At 35.2% G+C, this 16,056-nt stretch overlaps 1 protein-coding gene across 1 annotated transcript; it reads left to right on the forward strand.

Moving 5' to 3' along the window:
* The first annotated feature begins 14,698 nt into the window (after positions 1–14,698).
* Positions 14,699–15,652, forward strand: LOC133700074 (NAC domain-containing protein 101-like). The gene has a single exon (XM_062123637.1). It carries the CDS (start codon positions 14,699–14,701, stop codon positions 15,650–15,652), a length of 954 nt encoding a protein of 317 aa, XP_061979621.1.
* Positions 15,653–16,056: the final 404 nt, after the last annotated feature.

Here is a 16,056-nt window from a genome sequence, read left to right on the forward strand (position 1 = left end):
TAAAAAGTGAGGATGCATACTGTTAAAGTGTTTCCAGGCTTCACCGTTAGAAGGATGAACCATCACTCCATCAACCGCATGGTGTGATTGGTGCCATGTCATGTGCTCGGCAGTCCTTGGTGACATGAATAACCTCTGCCCAGTTCTGGGTTTGTAACAGGAATGCCCGCATGTCATGCACTATCTCAGCATTTTTAAGGTAGTATAACATGCAGAAGTTAGGGCGTATATCAATTTTCTGGTATCCTAAACCGAGGGGTTTCATCATGGACTTGGCAGCATAAAAGTTCTCTTTTAGCCTGTTCTCTTCAGTTAAAATGCTTCTCGCCCATTCAATAATCTTGTCATAACTGGCCTCACTCAACCCGTGATCTGACTTTATGGTGAACACCTGTGCTACGGCTGATAATTTACTGTGGTTCGTGTAGCCATCCTATAATGGTTCATCAGAATCTGTCAACAGATCAAAAAACCTTGATGCATCTGCATTAGGTTCTTCTTCTACGATTGGACATTCCCTGACATTACCTTAACTCATTCTCATTGCATCCATAACCATATTCATGTAAGGATTACTGTTCTCATTTTCAACTTCATGCATGTTGCTAGCACTATAAGTTGACCCAACCACCTGTTCTTCCATGCTCTCATCAGGAACAAATAGTTCTCCGTGAGCATACCAACACAGGTAATCCTTCATGAACCCTTTGGTTAGAAGATGCATCGTTACAACATCTTGATGCAGAAACTTTAAATTTTTACACTTCCTGCATGGACACCTAATACTGCCATCAGTAAAATTCCTCAGAATAGATGTTGTGAAATTAATAAAACCCTAGACACCGTTACAATAATCCATCCTCCGCAATCCTTGGGGTGAGTCCCGATACATCCATGAACGATTATCCATGAATTCTATTAAAGCTCTATAAAACATAACAAAAATATTGGTTTTCCCCGACAATCCAACAAGCTAAAACAACACTTATGTTAAATATTCATTATCAATTATCAACTATCAATGTTCATACATACAAATTTAAACATATATAAATTTACAGAAATCACAACTTCAAAATCGAATTGATAACAATTAAACAAGACTCGTTAAACAAGCTATTAATTATTTATTTCATCACAACGACACATTTAATTCGGTGTAATTCAAACAAAATTTCAAAAATTTACAAACAGATATAATTTGACAAAATCTAAAACAAATTATAACAACTTCAAAATTATACATTCATACTACAAGTTTCTTTGACAAATAACAATTAAACAAGTACAAACGTTAACAAAATACATATACTAAAACAAAAAAATTCACAATTAAATATTAAAACTAAAAAGGATAGATTTACTTATAAAAAAAATGATAAAATCTACAAGAAACGGATATTGTGACCACGTACAAGATATAAGAAACTTGAGTGCTCGTGTTGAGAATAGTGGAGAGTTGGGATGGGTGTTTGGCTGCAGTTTGGGAGGGGAGAGGTGGGATGGGAAAGAAGAAGAAGGAGAAACAGAGGAAGAGAGTGTCAGTAGATTGGTGGGTATATAATGGTTTTCTCTGATGGAATCACCGACGGATTACTTTCGTCGATGATTCCATCGGTGATTTCGTCGGTGACAGTGCCACGTCACTGTATGGCTATCTTAATTTGAATCCCTCGATCATTCCGTCAGTAAAATCGTCTGACGTCACCACGTCGTTGCATATTTCAAGACAAACTGTATACCCCGTCGGCGAAACGGTTGGTATATACCGACGGAAAAATTCCATCGATAATTCTGTTGGTTTTCTCTGGTTTTTTGGTAGTGGTGGTTCAGAAGAATTTCAGGCCACCATCTATCCTAAAGGATACATGGGTGGAGTATATTCAACATGTGATGTCTGAGTGATCCAGTACGGGAAACCGGAGCCGACAAATTCACGGCTCGATTAGCACGTACATCGGTGGCTTTGTTCCTTTCATTTCGCATGCGAAGTGGATGGTAAGATTAATTTTAATCACATCAATCTTTAATTGATTTGTTTTTATTTATAAATATATTTAACTTGCAACATTTTTTTCTTACAAGCTACAACTCTTGGACGTGAGTCGAGCCTCATGTAGCTTTTTATGGAGACACACATGCGGAGTGATGATCGCCAAAAGGGGGTGCAACAGTTCGTCAATAACCGCACTCAATACTTTTTGGTATGTTCATTCAACCATTTTCTTTCATAAGTTATTATTTTCTTAAATTTAATTTGATGCTTTTAATTTTTATTTCCAAGAGACATATAACAACCAATTGAGGGAGAGATATGAGGACGATCCTTTGACCTACCCGGATTTCTATTTGGATTTGTAGATAGAGGCAAGATTGTTAGGTGGATCCGATAGAAATCAGGTGCACGAACTCTTCAACACTACGGTCGACAACTTGCGGACGACCCGTAATGTCTCAATCGTTGGGAGCTCGTAATCGGTTTCGAGCACCCACTCTCTAGAATTCACGGCTTTGAAACAACATACAACCCATCTCACCAAAAAATAAATGATTCTCGGCAGATTATGAACAACTCTGCCAAATGGTCAAAGACATCAAATCACAGATAGATGGTACGTGTGCACCCCTTTTTTGGTCGTATAGTCCTAAGAACGACCAGCCTCCTCCTCCTCCTCTAGCATCACCATTGTTCTAGTTTAATTTTATTTGAACATATAAATTTGTAATGAATATTTGGATATATATTATTCAAATTTATTTTATAAAATTTAATTTTTTTAATTATTTTCTTTTTTTGTTCAAAAGATTTTAAAAAATATATATTGTTTAATTACAAACGGATATACCGACGGACACAATTCATCGGTATATCCCAGAGAGTTTGAAACAATTTACTTCATATGCCACTACAACACTGTTGCATCACCGACGGAATAAGTCCGTCGGTATTTTACAGAGGTTCGGAATAAAATTACAATAAATACCACTACTAATCACCAACGGAATTAATCTGTTAGTGTATTAAAGCGGGTAATTTTTTTTTGGTGCGCATTTTCTATCTATAAAACTATCAGGTTTTTTTTACCGATAAAAATAAAATTACCAATGAAAGATTTATCAACAGATGGTCTATCTGTGAATCTGTCGGTAAAATTCTTGCCGATGGAATGGTAGTGTAAAAACCAACATAAACTTCTGTTGGTAAAACTGTTAAATGTGGTAATGTTCATTTTTCTTATGAATAATGGAGGAGTTGGTCCCTCAAAAATAAAAGGTTTTTATTATACAAGAAATATAAATTTGTAGATGTGTCCAAATAAATTAATATTTTTTATTGATGGTTATAAGTGTTTTGTTACATAAATAAAGATTTATTTTAATTTTGTTGATATGTGAAATAATGACAGTAGGTTATGTTGGACATCATTATAAATGGTAAATATCAAATATATTAAACCTAACTTGATAAACACATGATTCGATCCAAGATCTGAGTTATTGATTGGATTGACTCAAATCAATCCAAAACAATGACATTCAATATTTGTTTTTCAAAAAAATGAACAAAAAGTTAAAATGGTGTCATTTTTTAAAAAGTAATTAAGTCAAATTGCATTTTGACTAGGTTAACTGGATTGCTGGTTGACCTATAAGGTTAATCAAATCATATGAAGTTAAACTCCTATCTAGTTTAATTTGAAATCTAGTTTGGGCCAAGTTGCAAGTCAATAGATCTAAGAGTTAGGTGAAAATAGATTTTCTTTATTCACTTGATTTCTATCTATTGGCATGAATATACTTTTTTATATATTTTATCATTACCGTAATATTATTTTAACAAGTAAATACTCTGGTCTAATAATTATGTAATTGTATCCACTACCATTGTTGCTACCTATTTTATAATAAAAAAATAAAAAATAAAAAATAAGAATTATATATATATATATAAAATAAGATAAGTGTAAGGAAATACATATAAAGCAAACCTAAAAAGAAATGTCTGACCCTAATGATGGAAGATAAGAATGCCAGGTGAAGTTTATAGGAAAATAGCAATCCAAGGTTTTAATTGACAAAACTCATTAGTAAAAATGTTTGTTTTGGAGTTTAAAGACTTCATTGGAATTTTTAAAAGTTTAATTATTTACTTGAGGGTTTAATCGCAAGGAAAATCAACTTTTGGAAGTCAATTTTAAAGTCAATTGAAACAATTGAAGTTTAAGGACTCCATTGGAAGCTTGGAAAGTCCATGTTTAGATAGTTTCGCCCATCATCTTTGATAAGTAATCTAGGATTTTTGGCATTAATAACAGGTTTTAATGGATTTAAATCCTAGGGTTTCGATTTTGAACCGAAACCCCTTTTTGGCAAAATCGTATGATTTTGTTAATCATTAAAAGAAATGAACCCTTGATTCTTGATCTATGGAGGATTACAAACAAAAACTTCCCCTTCTTTGTTCGAAATCTGCTCTAGATTGAGAACCACATTTTACGAGGAGAAGAAGACCATCCATTTGTTTTTTTTTTCTTGTCTTTTTTGTTTTTATCCGTTTTTTATTGAAAGGTTTTTGAGTTTTTGTGTTTTTGCCACTTTTGATATGTTTTGTTTATGTTTTTTTTTCTTTTAGTTTGTTTTTGAGTTGACACGGTCAGGTCAACCCAACCAGGTCTACCCCAACCAAGTCAACCCCAATTGAGGCAACCCAACTGTTTCAACCTGGCCGAGTCTCTTTGACCAAGTCAACTCGTTAAGGTTGACTCGGTCGAAATAATAAAATAAAAAAGAAAAAATAATATAATAATGTAAAAAAAACATAAAATCAATTTTGGCTTTTGTTTTGTTTTGTTTTTTTTAGGATGTGTTTTTTTAGGAAAATTCCTTTTAACCCTCTCATTTTTGTTTATTCTCAAGAAAACTACAAATAAATTGTTTTCTTGTGTTGCATATGGCCAAATATATAAAAAAATATAACAAAAAATCATATCGTTTAGTATTTTCATATAAAAAACAAATATGAGTGTTTTGGCATGTATTTTAGGATTTAATAATCAATTTATTAAATCTATGAGAATTTAGTCAATATTTCAATAAATCAACCCTTTTTTAATTAATGAGAATTAATGGTTAAAAATCCTAGTATAGAACGGTGGACCTACAAGTATTTAAAATGTCAAGAATTGACCAGAAAATTCTTAGAGTTGTCTTAAATATTCATCAATTTTAATTGGAAGTGTTTTTTGCCGTAATACACAAATTATGAAGAACTTTTTTCTAAGAATTTATTTGGGTATACGAGTCCATAATAAATTCTTAAACACTAAATTTATTCGTTTGAGCCTCTCAATCCTAAACCTTTAAACTACATCAAACCACACAAAGCAACTTACCTCAGGTAGGGTGCTTTGGGGGTGTTAATACCTTCTCTAGCCACAATCAGTCACTTACCCTTGAATCTCTAATAAGACTAGTACACTTAGGTTCTCTAGCGACCCTGAACCAAACAACTACTTGGCAACTCCTTCGGCCCTTACACTCCTTTCGCACATGTGCGACAACCATAAAATTGGCAAATACAAATGGAAACATCGACAAAATGTTTCTGTTAGTAGATTGTAGCGAATTTTACCAACATAATATTCTCTCACTATATATGTCAGTAAACACAAACATAACCATTCCATTGGTATATACCGAGCGAATTACAGTGAGAAAAGAAGAAAATAAAAAATAAAAAGTATGATGACATGTCATGTATACAGACAACATTACCGACAATATTATATACAATCGGTAAAATCTGTCAGTAAACTATTCCCTTCTCTCTAGCACTGTTTATTATGTTAATTACAGAGGGTATTACCGACATATTAATTTGTTGATATATTCCAGAGAGCTATTGAACTGTTCACTTCTCAATTGCACTATTCATGTTATCAATCACATACGAAATCACTAACGAAAAGAAAAGTCATTGGTGATATCTAAGGGGTTTTGAAATTTTTCTCGATTAAATTAAATATTACATACAAAATCATCGATGAATTGAAAAGTCGTAAGTGATATATGGGAGTTTCTAAAAATTTTGAATAAATTGAAATTTTAAATTAAGGTAAGTCTCCTCTATGCTCAGGTATGTCCTCTCCTCTCTTCTTCTTTTCTCTTATTAGTTTTTTTAATTAACATACTTTATGAATTTTTTTTTTCTTTTATCCTCTCAACTTCCCTCGCAATTAAATTAAGGTAAGATTTTTCTTTTTTCTTCTATTTTTGTGGTATTTTTGCATTATATTTGTTTTTTATTTTATTTTTAAAATTTTTTTGTTCTTAATAATTGTATGAACGTTGTTGTAGGATTTATTTTTCATATGAGATCAAATTTTTTTGGATTTTAGTTTGAATTTTTTTCTATTTTTTTGTTCAATTTCAATTAAATTAAATTATTTATTGCTCGATTATGGGTTCTAGAATAGGTTTTCTAGGTTAGGTGAAAATATTTTTTATTGGATTTATTGATTTGTTGATGTTGTTTATGTTTGAGTATTATTGAGTATTACTATTTTTCTAGTTCTATTAAATAGATTTTTTAAAATATTTTTAAATAATTACTAACAGTATTACCGATGAATTCAGTCTATTGGTATATTCCAAAGAGTTGAAAAATAATTACCAAAAATATCATTGGGCCATTGTTTAATCACCAATGGAACTGCATATGTTATTTTTTTTGGTTATATGGAAAAATTCCCGAGGGAAATACTGATGGAATGAAGCCCATAATTTTTTTTTTGCTTGTTCTTTCCATTAGTAAATTCATCAGTAATTTTTGGAATTTCATTACCGACAGATCAAAAATTACCAACGAGAGTTTTACCGATAGAGCATTTTCATCCATGAGCCCATCAATAAATTTATTATCAATGGAATAATAGTATAAATATCGACAGAAAATTCTATCAATAAATCTAAAAATTCTAGTAATGGAATTCATATCCACAGAAGTTTTGTAATCTTGAAGTTGAAAGTCAAAGTAATGTGATTGTAAAATATTAGTGGAAACCAAAAAAACTTCTTTCACGTGGTTAACTTGTCTACCTTACTAATATATGAGATGATTTATTCGATATTTAAGGTTAGCATACAAGAAACCAATTTAAACTATATTGGTGATTATTACGTGTATTATTTATTTATAAATAAGAAATACGAGTAATTTGAAATGATTAATCAATCAATTCAATAATATAAATATGTTAAATATTTATGAAAGAAGGCTTGAAATGTATTATAAAATGTATAGCATGTATATATATAAATAGGAAATAATTATATGTATAGGAAATAATGTAGGATTATTTTATTGTTGTAATCCCTATAGTTACTGCCATGTTCTGCCATATATATATAAATAGAAAATGTTGGCTAAGGTACAACCTAAGCTATTCTATTATTCTCAACTTGGTATCAGAGCCCTAAATAAACTAAAACACCTCCTCTCCACTCTGCAATGGACTCCTTATCCCAGTTGCTTGCTACCTCTCCCTCTGCAGCACCGGCGGTGTCGTCTTCCTCCCCTACCGCAACACCACTATCTTTCTCAGCTTCTGTTTTGCAGTGGCCACAACCCACACATGGTAGTCATGCTCTCTTTAACCCCAACAATGCTCCTCATTGCCCTCAGCTTCAGCACCGGGACTATGGACAACAACCTATTGCAAATCTGGCACTGTGTAATCCCACAAGTACTGCAGAATGGTTTCCGGACACCAGTGCCAATCAACACGTCACACTTGACCTTGCAACCTTGACTGCTTTAGAACCATACCTCGGTAATGATAATTTGCATGTTGGTGATGGTAAGGGACTTTCCATATCTCATATCGTTCATACCAAAATATATACACCACATCATTCTTTCACTTTGTCAAATGTTCTACATGCTCCTGCAATCACGAAACATTTGCTTTCTGTTCAGAAATTTTGTCTCCATAACAATGTTTATTTTGAATTTCACTCAATTGTGTTTTATGTCAAGGATCTTAACAACAATGAAGTACTCCTCTCAGATCAGAGTAAAGATGGTCTCTATGCTTTGTCTAGGTCTTCTGTCCAGTTAATTCCTCAAGCTTATTGGTCTCCCTGCATTTCTACTTCAGTTGATTTATGGCACCATCGACTAGGTCATCCTACCTCTTGTTTTTTTCAATTGTTAGTCTCAAAAAACAAGATTATTTGTAACAACAAACATCTTAATTTTCAATGTCAAAGTTGTTCATTAGGAAAATCACTGTGTTTGTGTATAGGACCTATAAGTCACAAAACTTTTGTTCCGCTTGAATTAATTTATAGTGATATATGGGGTCCTGCTCTCCTTTTTTCTTCGGATGACTATCATTATTTTGTTATCTTTGTTGATGCGCACACAAAATATATATGGTATTATCCCCTTGTTGCCAAGTCTGATGTTTACTCTGTTTTCCACTAGTTTTAAACTCTCATTGAGCGTCAATTTTCATTAAAAATAAAATCTGTTCAAACTGATTTGGGCAGTGAATATCGCAAACTATCCACTTTCTTTCAAACCATTGGTATTCATCATCGTCTGATTTGTCCTCACACTCACGAATAAAATGGCATAGTAGAACGTCGTCATAGGTATATTGTGGAAACCGGCCTTACTCTTCTAGGACAATGTAAAGCACCATTCCAGTTTTGAAATTATGCTTTTGACACTTTGGTTTATCTCATAAATCACATGCCTACTTTTGTTCTTGCAAATCGATCCCCGTTTGATTGTTTGTTTCAACGGTCTCCTGATTATCATTTTTTGCGTACCTTTGGATGTCTCTGCTTTTCTTTTTTGTGTCCCTATTGTTGTTACTTATTTTTGAGCCCCACGTGCTGGAGATGGTGTGTACCTATTTTGAATCAAATGCAGGAGTTTAGCTCATGGTTGCTGGAAGATTGACAAAAATAGAGAATAAAGAAATGTTTTTTGAACCCTGTTTCAGCTGTTTTCTACTCTCTTTACCCTTCCTCTTTGTTGCCGAAATCGTCAGGATTCTTAGATTAATTAGGATTCTTCATGATGCTAAACCCATCCCTTCTTTATCTGGTCTTTAAGTTTGGATAGATCACTCAGAATTTGCACTAAAAAATAATTTTGCTGTTATCACAATTTTGTTGTAATACCAATTTTGTTCCAACTTAGACTTTGATTCTAACTCGGTTTCGCGCAATATTTGACCATCCCAACTATATTCTGTCATTCATGGCATGTTAAAGAATTGATATGCATCTTTATTGGGTCCTAGGGCCCACTATTCTTATGTCAGACTCTTAGTCATATGGGGATGCTTAGCATTGTCAATTTCCGAATCAGATTAGGAGACTCACTTTGACCAACAAGTTTACTGCAGGATTTTGTTCCTCAAAACAATTTTATCTGACTTTAAATCCTTCATGAAAGTTTTAGTCCTGTACATGTAGATGAATTTGGGTTTTTGAATCATCTGATTTCGATATTAGAAGCTCAATATGTTCTTGTTTGAATATCTATTGTGAAAGCAGAGACTCCATTCGTGAGAAGGATTTTGGCTCGAGTTTGTAAGAACACAATTGCAAGATGCTTAAAGTTTTAAGACCAATTGCAGGCCAATTTGAAGTCCCTTTTTTTTGGACCAAGGACTAAATGGAAAAGGTGTTAAAATAAGGGAATTGATTGAAGATAAAATTAGAAGAAATTTTGTCGGATGAAGAAATTGAATAATGGGGATTAGATCAAAAAAGAAAAATTAGTCATGCTTGATTACATTGTTGTTTCTTTATATTTTTTTGTCTTTTAGTTCAAAAATAAAATGATGCCATCCCTCTTTTAGACATAACTCCTATTTTTGCTCTCATTTTTTAAACAAGACGATGTCGTACTACCCTTTATGTTGACACAAACCGCACAACCCCTTCATGAAAATATAATTAACATAACATTGTCCATTTGCATTATGAGAACAGTGCCTCCCCGTCTGCAATTCTTTCCTTTTCTCTGCACAGCTATCTCGGCTGATTTCTTTCCTTTTCTCTACAACTTCCTACTGGTTTCCATGATTCTCTCGCTTGATTTGAAGCTGCAGATCATTTTTTTTCAGCTTCAATCCAAAGGAGATAACAGCTTTTGTGCCTCCTCAGTGCCAGCTACAAAATGATATGGAGAGAGGAACTTCACCATCATCTAATGGCTGGGATGAGGTGTTAATGTGGAAAGTAATGACTGATGATCACATAATCAGAATCATAATATTTTAGTTTCCTATTTTTGCTTTATTTGATCACTTAAGATTATATCCTAGAATTAATGTAATATTCGTTTCCTAATAAGAATTGTGATTAGGCTATATAAATCTCCTATACTGGGAGGAACAGGGGATGAAAAAAAAGAGGGGGAGAAGAAAAAGATGAAAAAAAAAGAGAAGAGTAACGAGAGAGAGAGCCGACTATGACACTGTCGAAAGCAGAAAAACACAAAGGCAAGGGCGTGAACTCAACTAGCATAACATGCCTTCATCGCCATCACCCTCATCATCTCCACAGAGAGCATCAGCAGAAGGAAAGAAGAAGAACAAAGACCAAAACCAATGTGGCCATCGTTTTTACTTTCCTCGGAAGAAGTGACAACCGACTGTGCGTAGAAGCTTCAGCATCGTTGTCTTCATCCGTCTCAGTTACCAAAGAGGGAGAGGAAGAAAACACAAAAAATGGGACAGAAAAGAGGAGAACAAGGGGAACGAAGATACAGAAGAAGAACCTACGAATGAAGGCAGTGAAAGGCAAAAAAACCTGATCGCTAGTAAACCAGGTAAGCTGTCTTTTATTCCCAGCTTTTGCATGCATTCTTAGTTGCATTTGTTACTGTTCAAATGAAATTTAATTCACTTGAACAATAACTAGGCAAGGCATGTGTATTTTTTTTGTGTTTTTATATTGTAAAAATATAAATCTCGTATTTAGAATACCCGGTTTTCAATATATATATATATATATATTCTTAAACACAAAAATTATTTTCTTGCATTCTGGATTTTACAACATGTTTGTAAAACTCCAAAGGGTATTGGCCAATATTCAAAAAATATAAAAATTCTATTTTTGAAAAATTTGTCTTTATTCACCATTAATAGTTGGGTAAAGAAATCTCAAATGGGTTAATATCTAAAATATTATTGGGAATAAATTTTTTATTCGCTATTAATATTTGGATAAAGAAATCTCAAAGGGGTTAATATCCAAAATATTATTGGGAATAAGTTGCTATTATTCATTGTTAATGCTTGGATAAAAAAAACTCAAGTGGTTAATATCCAAAATATTTTTCTAGAATAATAACTCATCACACATCCTTGAAAGAAGCCTCGATTATAATTGAGAACATTTTAATTTTTGACTCCACGGTTTACGAGCCATGAAAGTATAAAACATTAATGCAAAAATAGACTTTTTAAGCACTCTGAATTTCCTTAGATTTCTAAATTTTTATCCCTCTTCTTTGCGATTTACGACTCGCGAACACTTGAAATATTAAGGGAAAATGAGCTTTTAAGAACATTGAATCTCCTTAGATTTCTATCTTAGCTATCAATTTCTCTTAGTACTGTGTAGACATATCTAAAGGTATGGTCTATATTGGACAAGGGTTCTTGCTTTTAGACTTTGAACCCAAGTCCATTCATCATAGCAAACCTATCCTAGAAAAATTGATTAGAGAACACTAACACCATAGCAATTATAAGGCAAACCAAACACCAAACAATTTACCTTAGGTAGGGCTAGGGGTGTTAAAACATTCCCTTTACGCAACCAGTCACTTGCCTTAGAATCTCTAAAAAATCAGTTAGGGTTCTTAGTGACCATAATACTAGGTGGTGACTCACTTTTTCACAAAACAAAGACCCCAAAATCAATTCCCCGCTTCGGGAAGGGTCATCGCGACGCCATGCTCTCTCGAGGGTGCGACACCTATAACAATCATAAATTGGATTTTCGTTCCTCTCCATGTGTGTATTTTGGTTACAGCTCCTCTCACCTTGGTTATTGATGTTTTGACATTGCATCTCAACGCATTTATATCTCTCACGTGTCCGTTTTCATGAACATGTGTTTCCGTTTGATAATTCTAAATAGATTGCAAAGGTTTCAACTACAACCCCCACTCAACATGCCACTGGCCTCCTCCTAAATATGACCCATCCCCCATTGTTCACCACCCATACCACACCTCACCATCCCTCCTCTACCTCTGCTGTGCCGCCACCCACTACCAAAATCTACCTCTGTTGACTGCCCCATTGCTACTCCCAGCCCTCTGCTTGCGGTAGATTCTCCCACAACCTCTTCAGCTGGTCTGAATCTAGTGATTGATTTCTCTTCTTATCCTATGGTCCTCAGGTCGTGGCACCCAAAGACAGCAAATCTGGTGGATTCTGCTGCCGCTAATACAACTTCCACCCGGGTACTACTCTCTCCTTCCTCTGAACCTCTTGCCTTCTCTGATGCTAACAAGTATGCCGTTTGGAATGATGCTATGTGTGATGAGATCATGGCGGTGCGTTCTAATCACACTTGGTCTCTAGTACCCTCCCATCCTTTGATGAATGTTGTTGTCAACAGATCGGTATATCGGATCAAACGTCATGTTAATGGTAGCATTGAGCGTTATAAAGCCCATCTAGTTGCTAAAGGCTTTACCCAGCAGGAAGGCATTGATTATTCTGAAACCTTCAGCCCATTTATTAAGTAGGCCACTGTCATATTAGTCTTCTCCATTGAAAGATTCATCAGCTTGATATTCATAATGCATTTCTTTTCTTACTAAAGAGGTCTACATGAAACAACCTCCAGGTTTTGTTGACCCTACTCTTCCATCTCATGTGCGCGATTGTACAAGTCGTTGTATGGTTTAAAACAAGCACCAAGGGCATGGTACACTCGTCTGAGTGACTTTCTCCTCTCCATTGGTTTTCTTGCCTCTAAGATTGACACCTCCTTGTTTATCTTATCTGATGGTACTAATATCTTTTATCTCCTAGTGTATGTTGATGATATTCTGCTTACGGATAGCAACTCTATTATACTTCATCGCCTAATACAGTTACTAAGCTCTGAGTTCAAGCTCCGTGACTTAGGCGTTATTCACTACTTTCTGGGTATTTCACTTCAGTCTGCAAGTATGGGTTTGATGTTGCACCAACACAAATATATTCTTAACATCCTCACTTGGGTTGGTATGACTTCTTGCAAACCGCTGATACTCCAGTCTCTGCTTTAAAAGTTACTATACTGCCGGATAATCCATTCTCTGATCCCTCACGATTTCATCAAATCATAAGTGCTCTTCAGTACCTTACCTTCATCCAACCAGATATCTTCTTTATTGTTAACAAAGTTTGTCAGTTTATGCATTCTCCTACAGTTTCTCGTTGGGCCGCCGTTAAATGCATTCTAAGCTACCTTAAAGGTACATCATGTTACGGTTTCCATATCACTCAAGGTTCCTGCTTTGCACAGATGCAGACTGGCCTGGTAGTATTAATGATCGCAAATCTCTGGATGAGAAATCTGTGGTTAGATTAGCAACAGGTGAGATGATCTACAATCCTTTTCGTATGGAGAGCCCGTATTAGATTTCTTTATTGTAGTGGTCTTTAATGGATAATGCTACTGCTGGAAATTTAAGAGAATTCGTTACCTATACTTCCGCTGTTTAAAACCTGCAGCAACTCTGATTTGATTTAATTCTATCCTAAGGATGAAGTCTAGCTTCATCCAAAGTCCTGCCTACACTGGACTTCTATAACCAAATAACTGACGAGAGGGAAGAGTTAATTAATTGTCTGTGCATATCAGTTTTAATATTCAACATGATCTTTTTCTGTTTATGATTTAATTACAATCTGTTAGCGTGTAAATAAGTTTCCATACAAGATACAATCTGTAAGGAACACTTTGCCAATTTATCAATAAAATCATGTTTGTGGCTATCGAATTCCTACCTTTTTTCTCAACTGTTGGCGCTGTTCGTTTTATATGACTTCGTATTGTATTGACAATGGTTTATCTTTTATATATGTTTGCTACTCTATATTAATATTATTAATTCTGATAGTTATCGTTTATATATGTTTGCTACTATTTTACTTTTTTATTTGAATTTTAATAATTTGTTTTCAATCATTACATATCTGTTTGCACGCTTAAACTGATAGTGCTTAGCCTGATATGTAGGCTTGAATTTGTTTTCCACAATTTAAAGAAGTCATAAACTGAAACTCGGATAAAGCTGCCAGAGTAACTGTCTGTTCGAGTTCATACATATAGACACACACCCATACCCTCCTCCTCCTCCTCCTACTCTCTCCTTTCTTTATACAAACACTACACCTCAGCTCCGCTTCTCTTGTCCGGCACCGTGTGCTCACTTCAGTTCAGTTGCTAGCTTTAACGTTAACGGACTCTAACTGACTCCTTTCAGAAAAAAAAGGAATTCTGTTAATTTAGTTAACAAAGATTTTCAAAGACCTTAATTTGGAAGCGCCACCGCCACAACAACAAAAAAAAAACCTAAAAATACATCATATATAAACAAGTCTGGGGTGATAGCATCACCTCACTTTTCTTCTGTATTTTATAACTAAATTACATAAGAATGGATTTCTCTCTACCGCAAACCCTACTCCCTGGTTACCGCTTCTCTCCCACTGATCAAGAACTGGTCCAATTCTATCTCTACCCAAAGGTCACCAACCCTCTCTTCATCACCTCCGCTCCTGTTAGAGATTGTGACATCTACGCATATCAACCTCTGCAAATTTGGAACGCCTTCCACAGGCTCCAAGGAGAAGATGTCTTCTTCTTCACTAACCTCAAAAAGAAAAGCCCCACTTCCCATGTCACCCGCAAAATTGCCGGTGGCCCTGCAACATGGCATAGAGAAGACACTGACCGAGCTATTGGTGTTGCTATTGACGAACATTGCTCTGTCACAGCCATCAGGAAAAGCTTCAGTTATCAAAGCACTCAGTCTGGCCAACATGGCTACGGCTGGACAATGTACGAGTATAGCTTGCCATCCCTTTCTCAAGTAATTGTTCTGTGTCAATTGAGAAGGAAAGAAGACAACAAGAGCCACACACAAACGACCAAAAAGAGGAGAAGGCAAGCTGACGGTGTTGATGATACAACAAACACCATATCTCAGAAGGCCAGGGTTGGTGAAGGCTATCACCAGCAACAGATCACGGGTTTCGAGGCGGCGGCCGAAACTGAATCTGAGATCGTGTATAATGGGGTGACATTTGACAATTTGGAGTCGTTTTCTCATCAACTTGTTCAGGACTTTGACAATGATCAGGTGGCTGTCAGTTCCGTTGCATCAACTATCAACGTTGCAGAACCAACTGTATCCACTTCAAGTTGTGCAGAGAACTTGCAATCAAATAAGGTCGTGTGCATCGACAATGATGAGGAGCCTTCTGCAACAGAGGAGGATGATGATTACCATCAAGAGCTTCTTCGACTGCTGGATTTCGATGGTGGCTCTAACTTCGCAGATGGGGTTCCGTTCATTCAAACAACACCCGAGGCTGATGAGGTTCAATAATTCTACACCAAAAGGATCGACTTCGGTTGAATCCCTTGCAACTGATGCTGATGGATATCATCTTGACGCCCAAGTTTCTGGTTCCAGCCTTAGCAGCGGTTGGAGAGGGTTGTTTTCGCAACAGCTGCCGCAAGCAAATCCAACATGCCTGGTTCAAGAAAATGAAGTTGAGATGATCTACAATCCTTTTCGTACGGAGAACCCTTATGAGGTTTCTTTATTGTAGTGGTCTATAATGGATAATGCTACTGCTGGAAATTCAAGAGAATCCGTTACCTATACTTCCGCAGTTTAAAACCTGCAGCAACTCTGATTTGATGTAATTCTATCCTAAGGATGAAGTCTAGCTACATCCAAAGTCCTGCCTACACTGGACTTCTATAACCAATGCATATATATACTTC

The sequence above is a fragment of the Populus nigra genome, chromosome 7, assembly GCF_951802175.1.
Source record: "Populus nigra chromosome 7, ddPopNigr1.1, whole genome shotgun sequence".
NCBI lineage: Eukaryota > Viridiplantae > Streptophyta > Magnoliopsida > Malpighiales > Salicaceae > Populus > Populus nigra.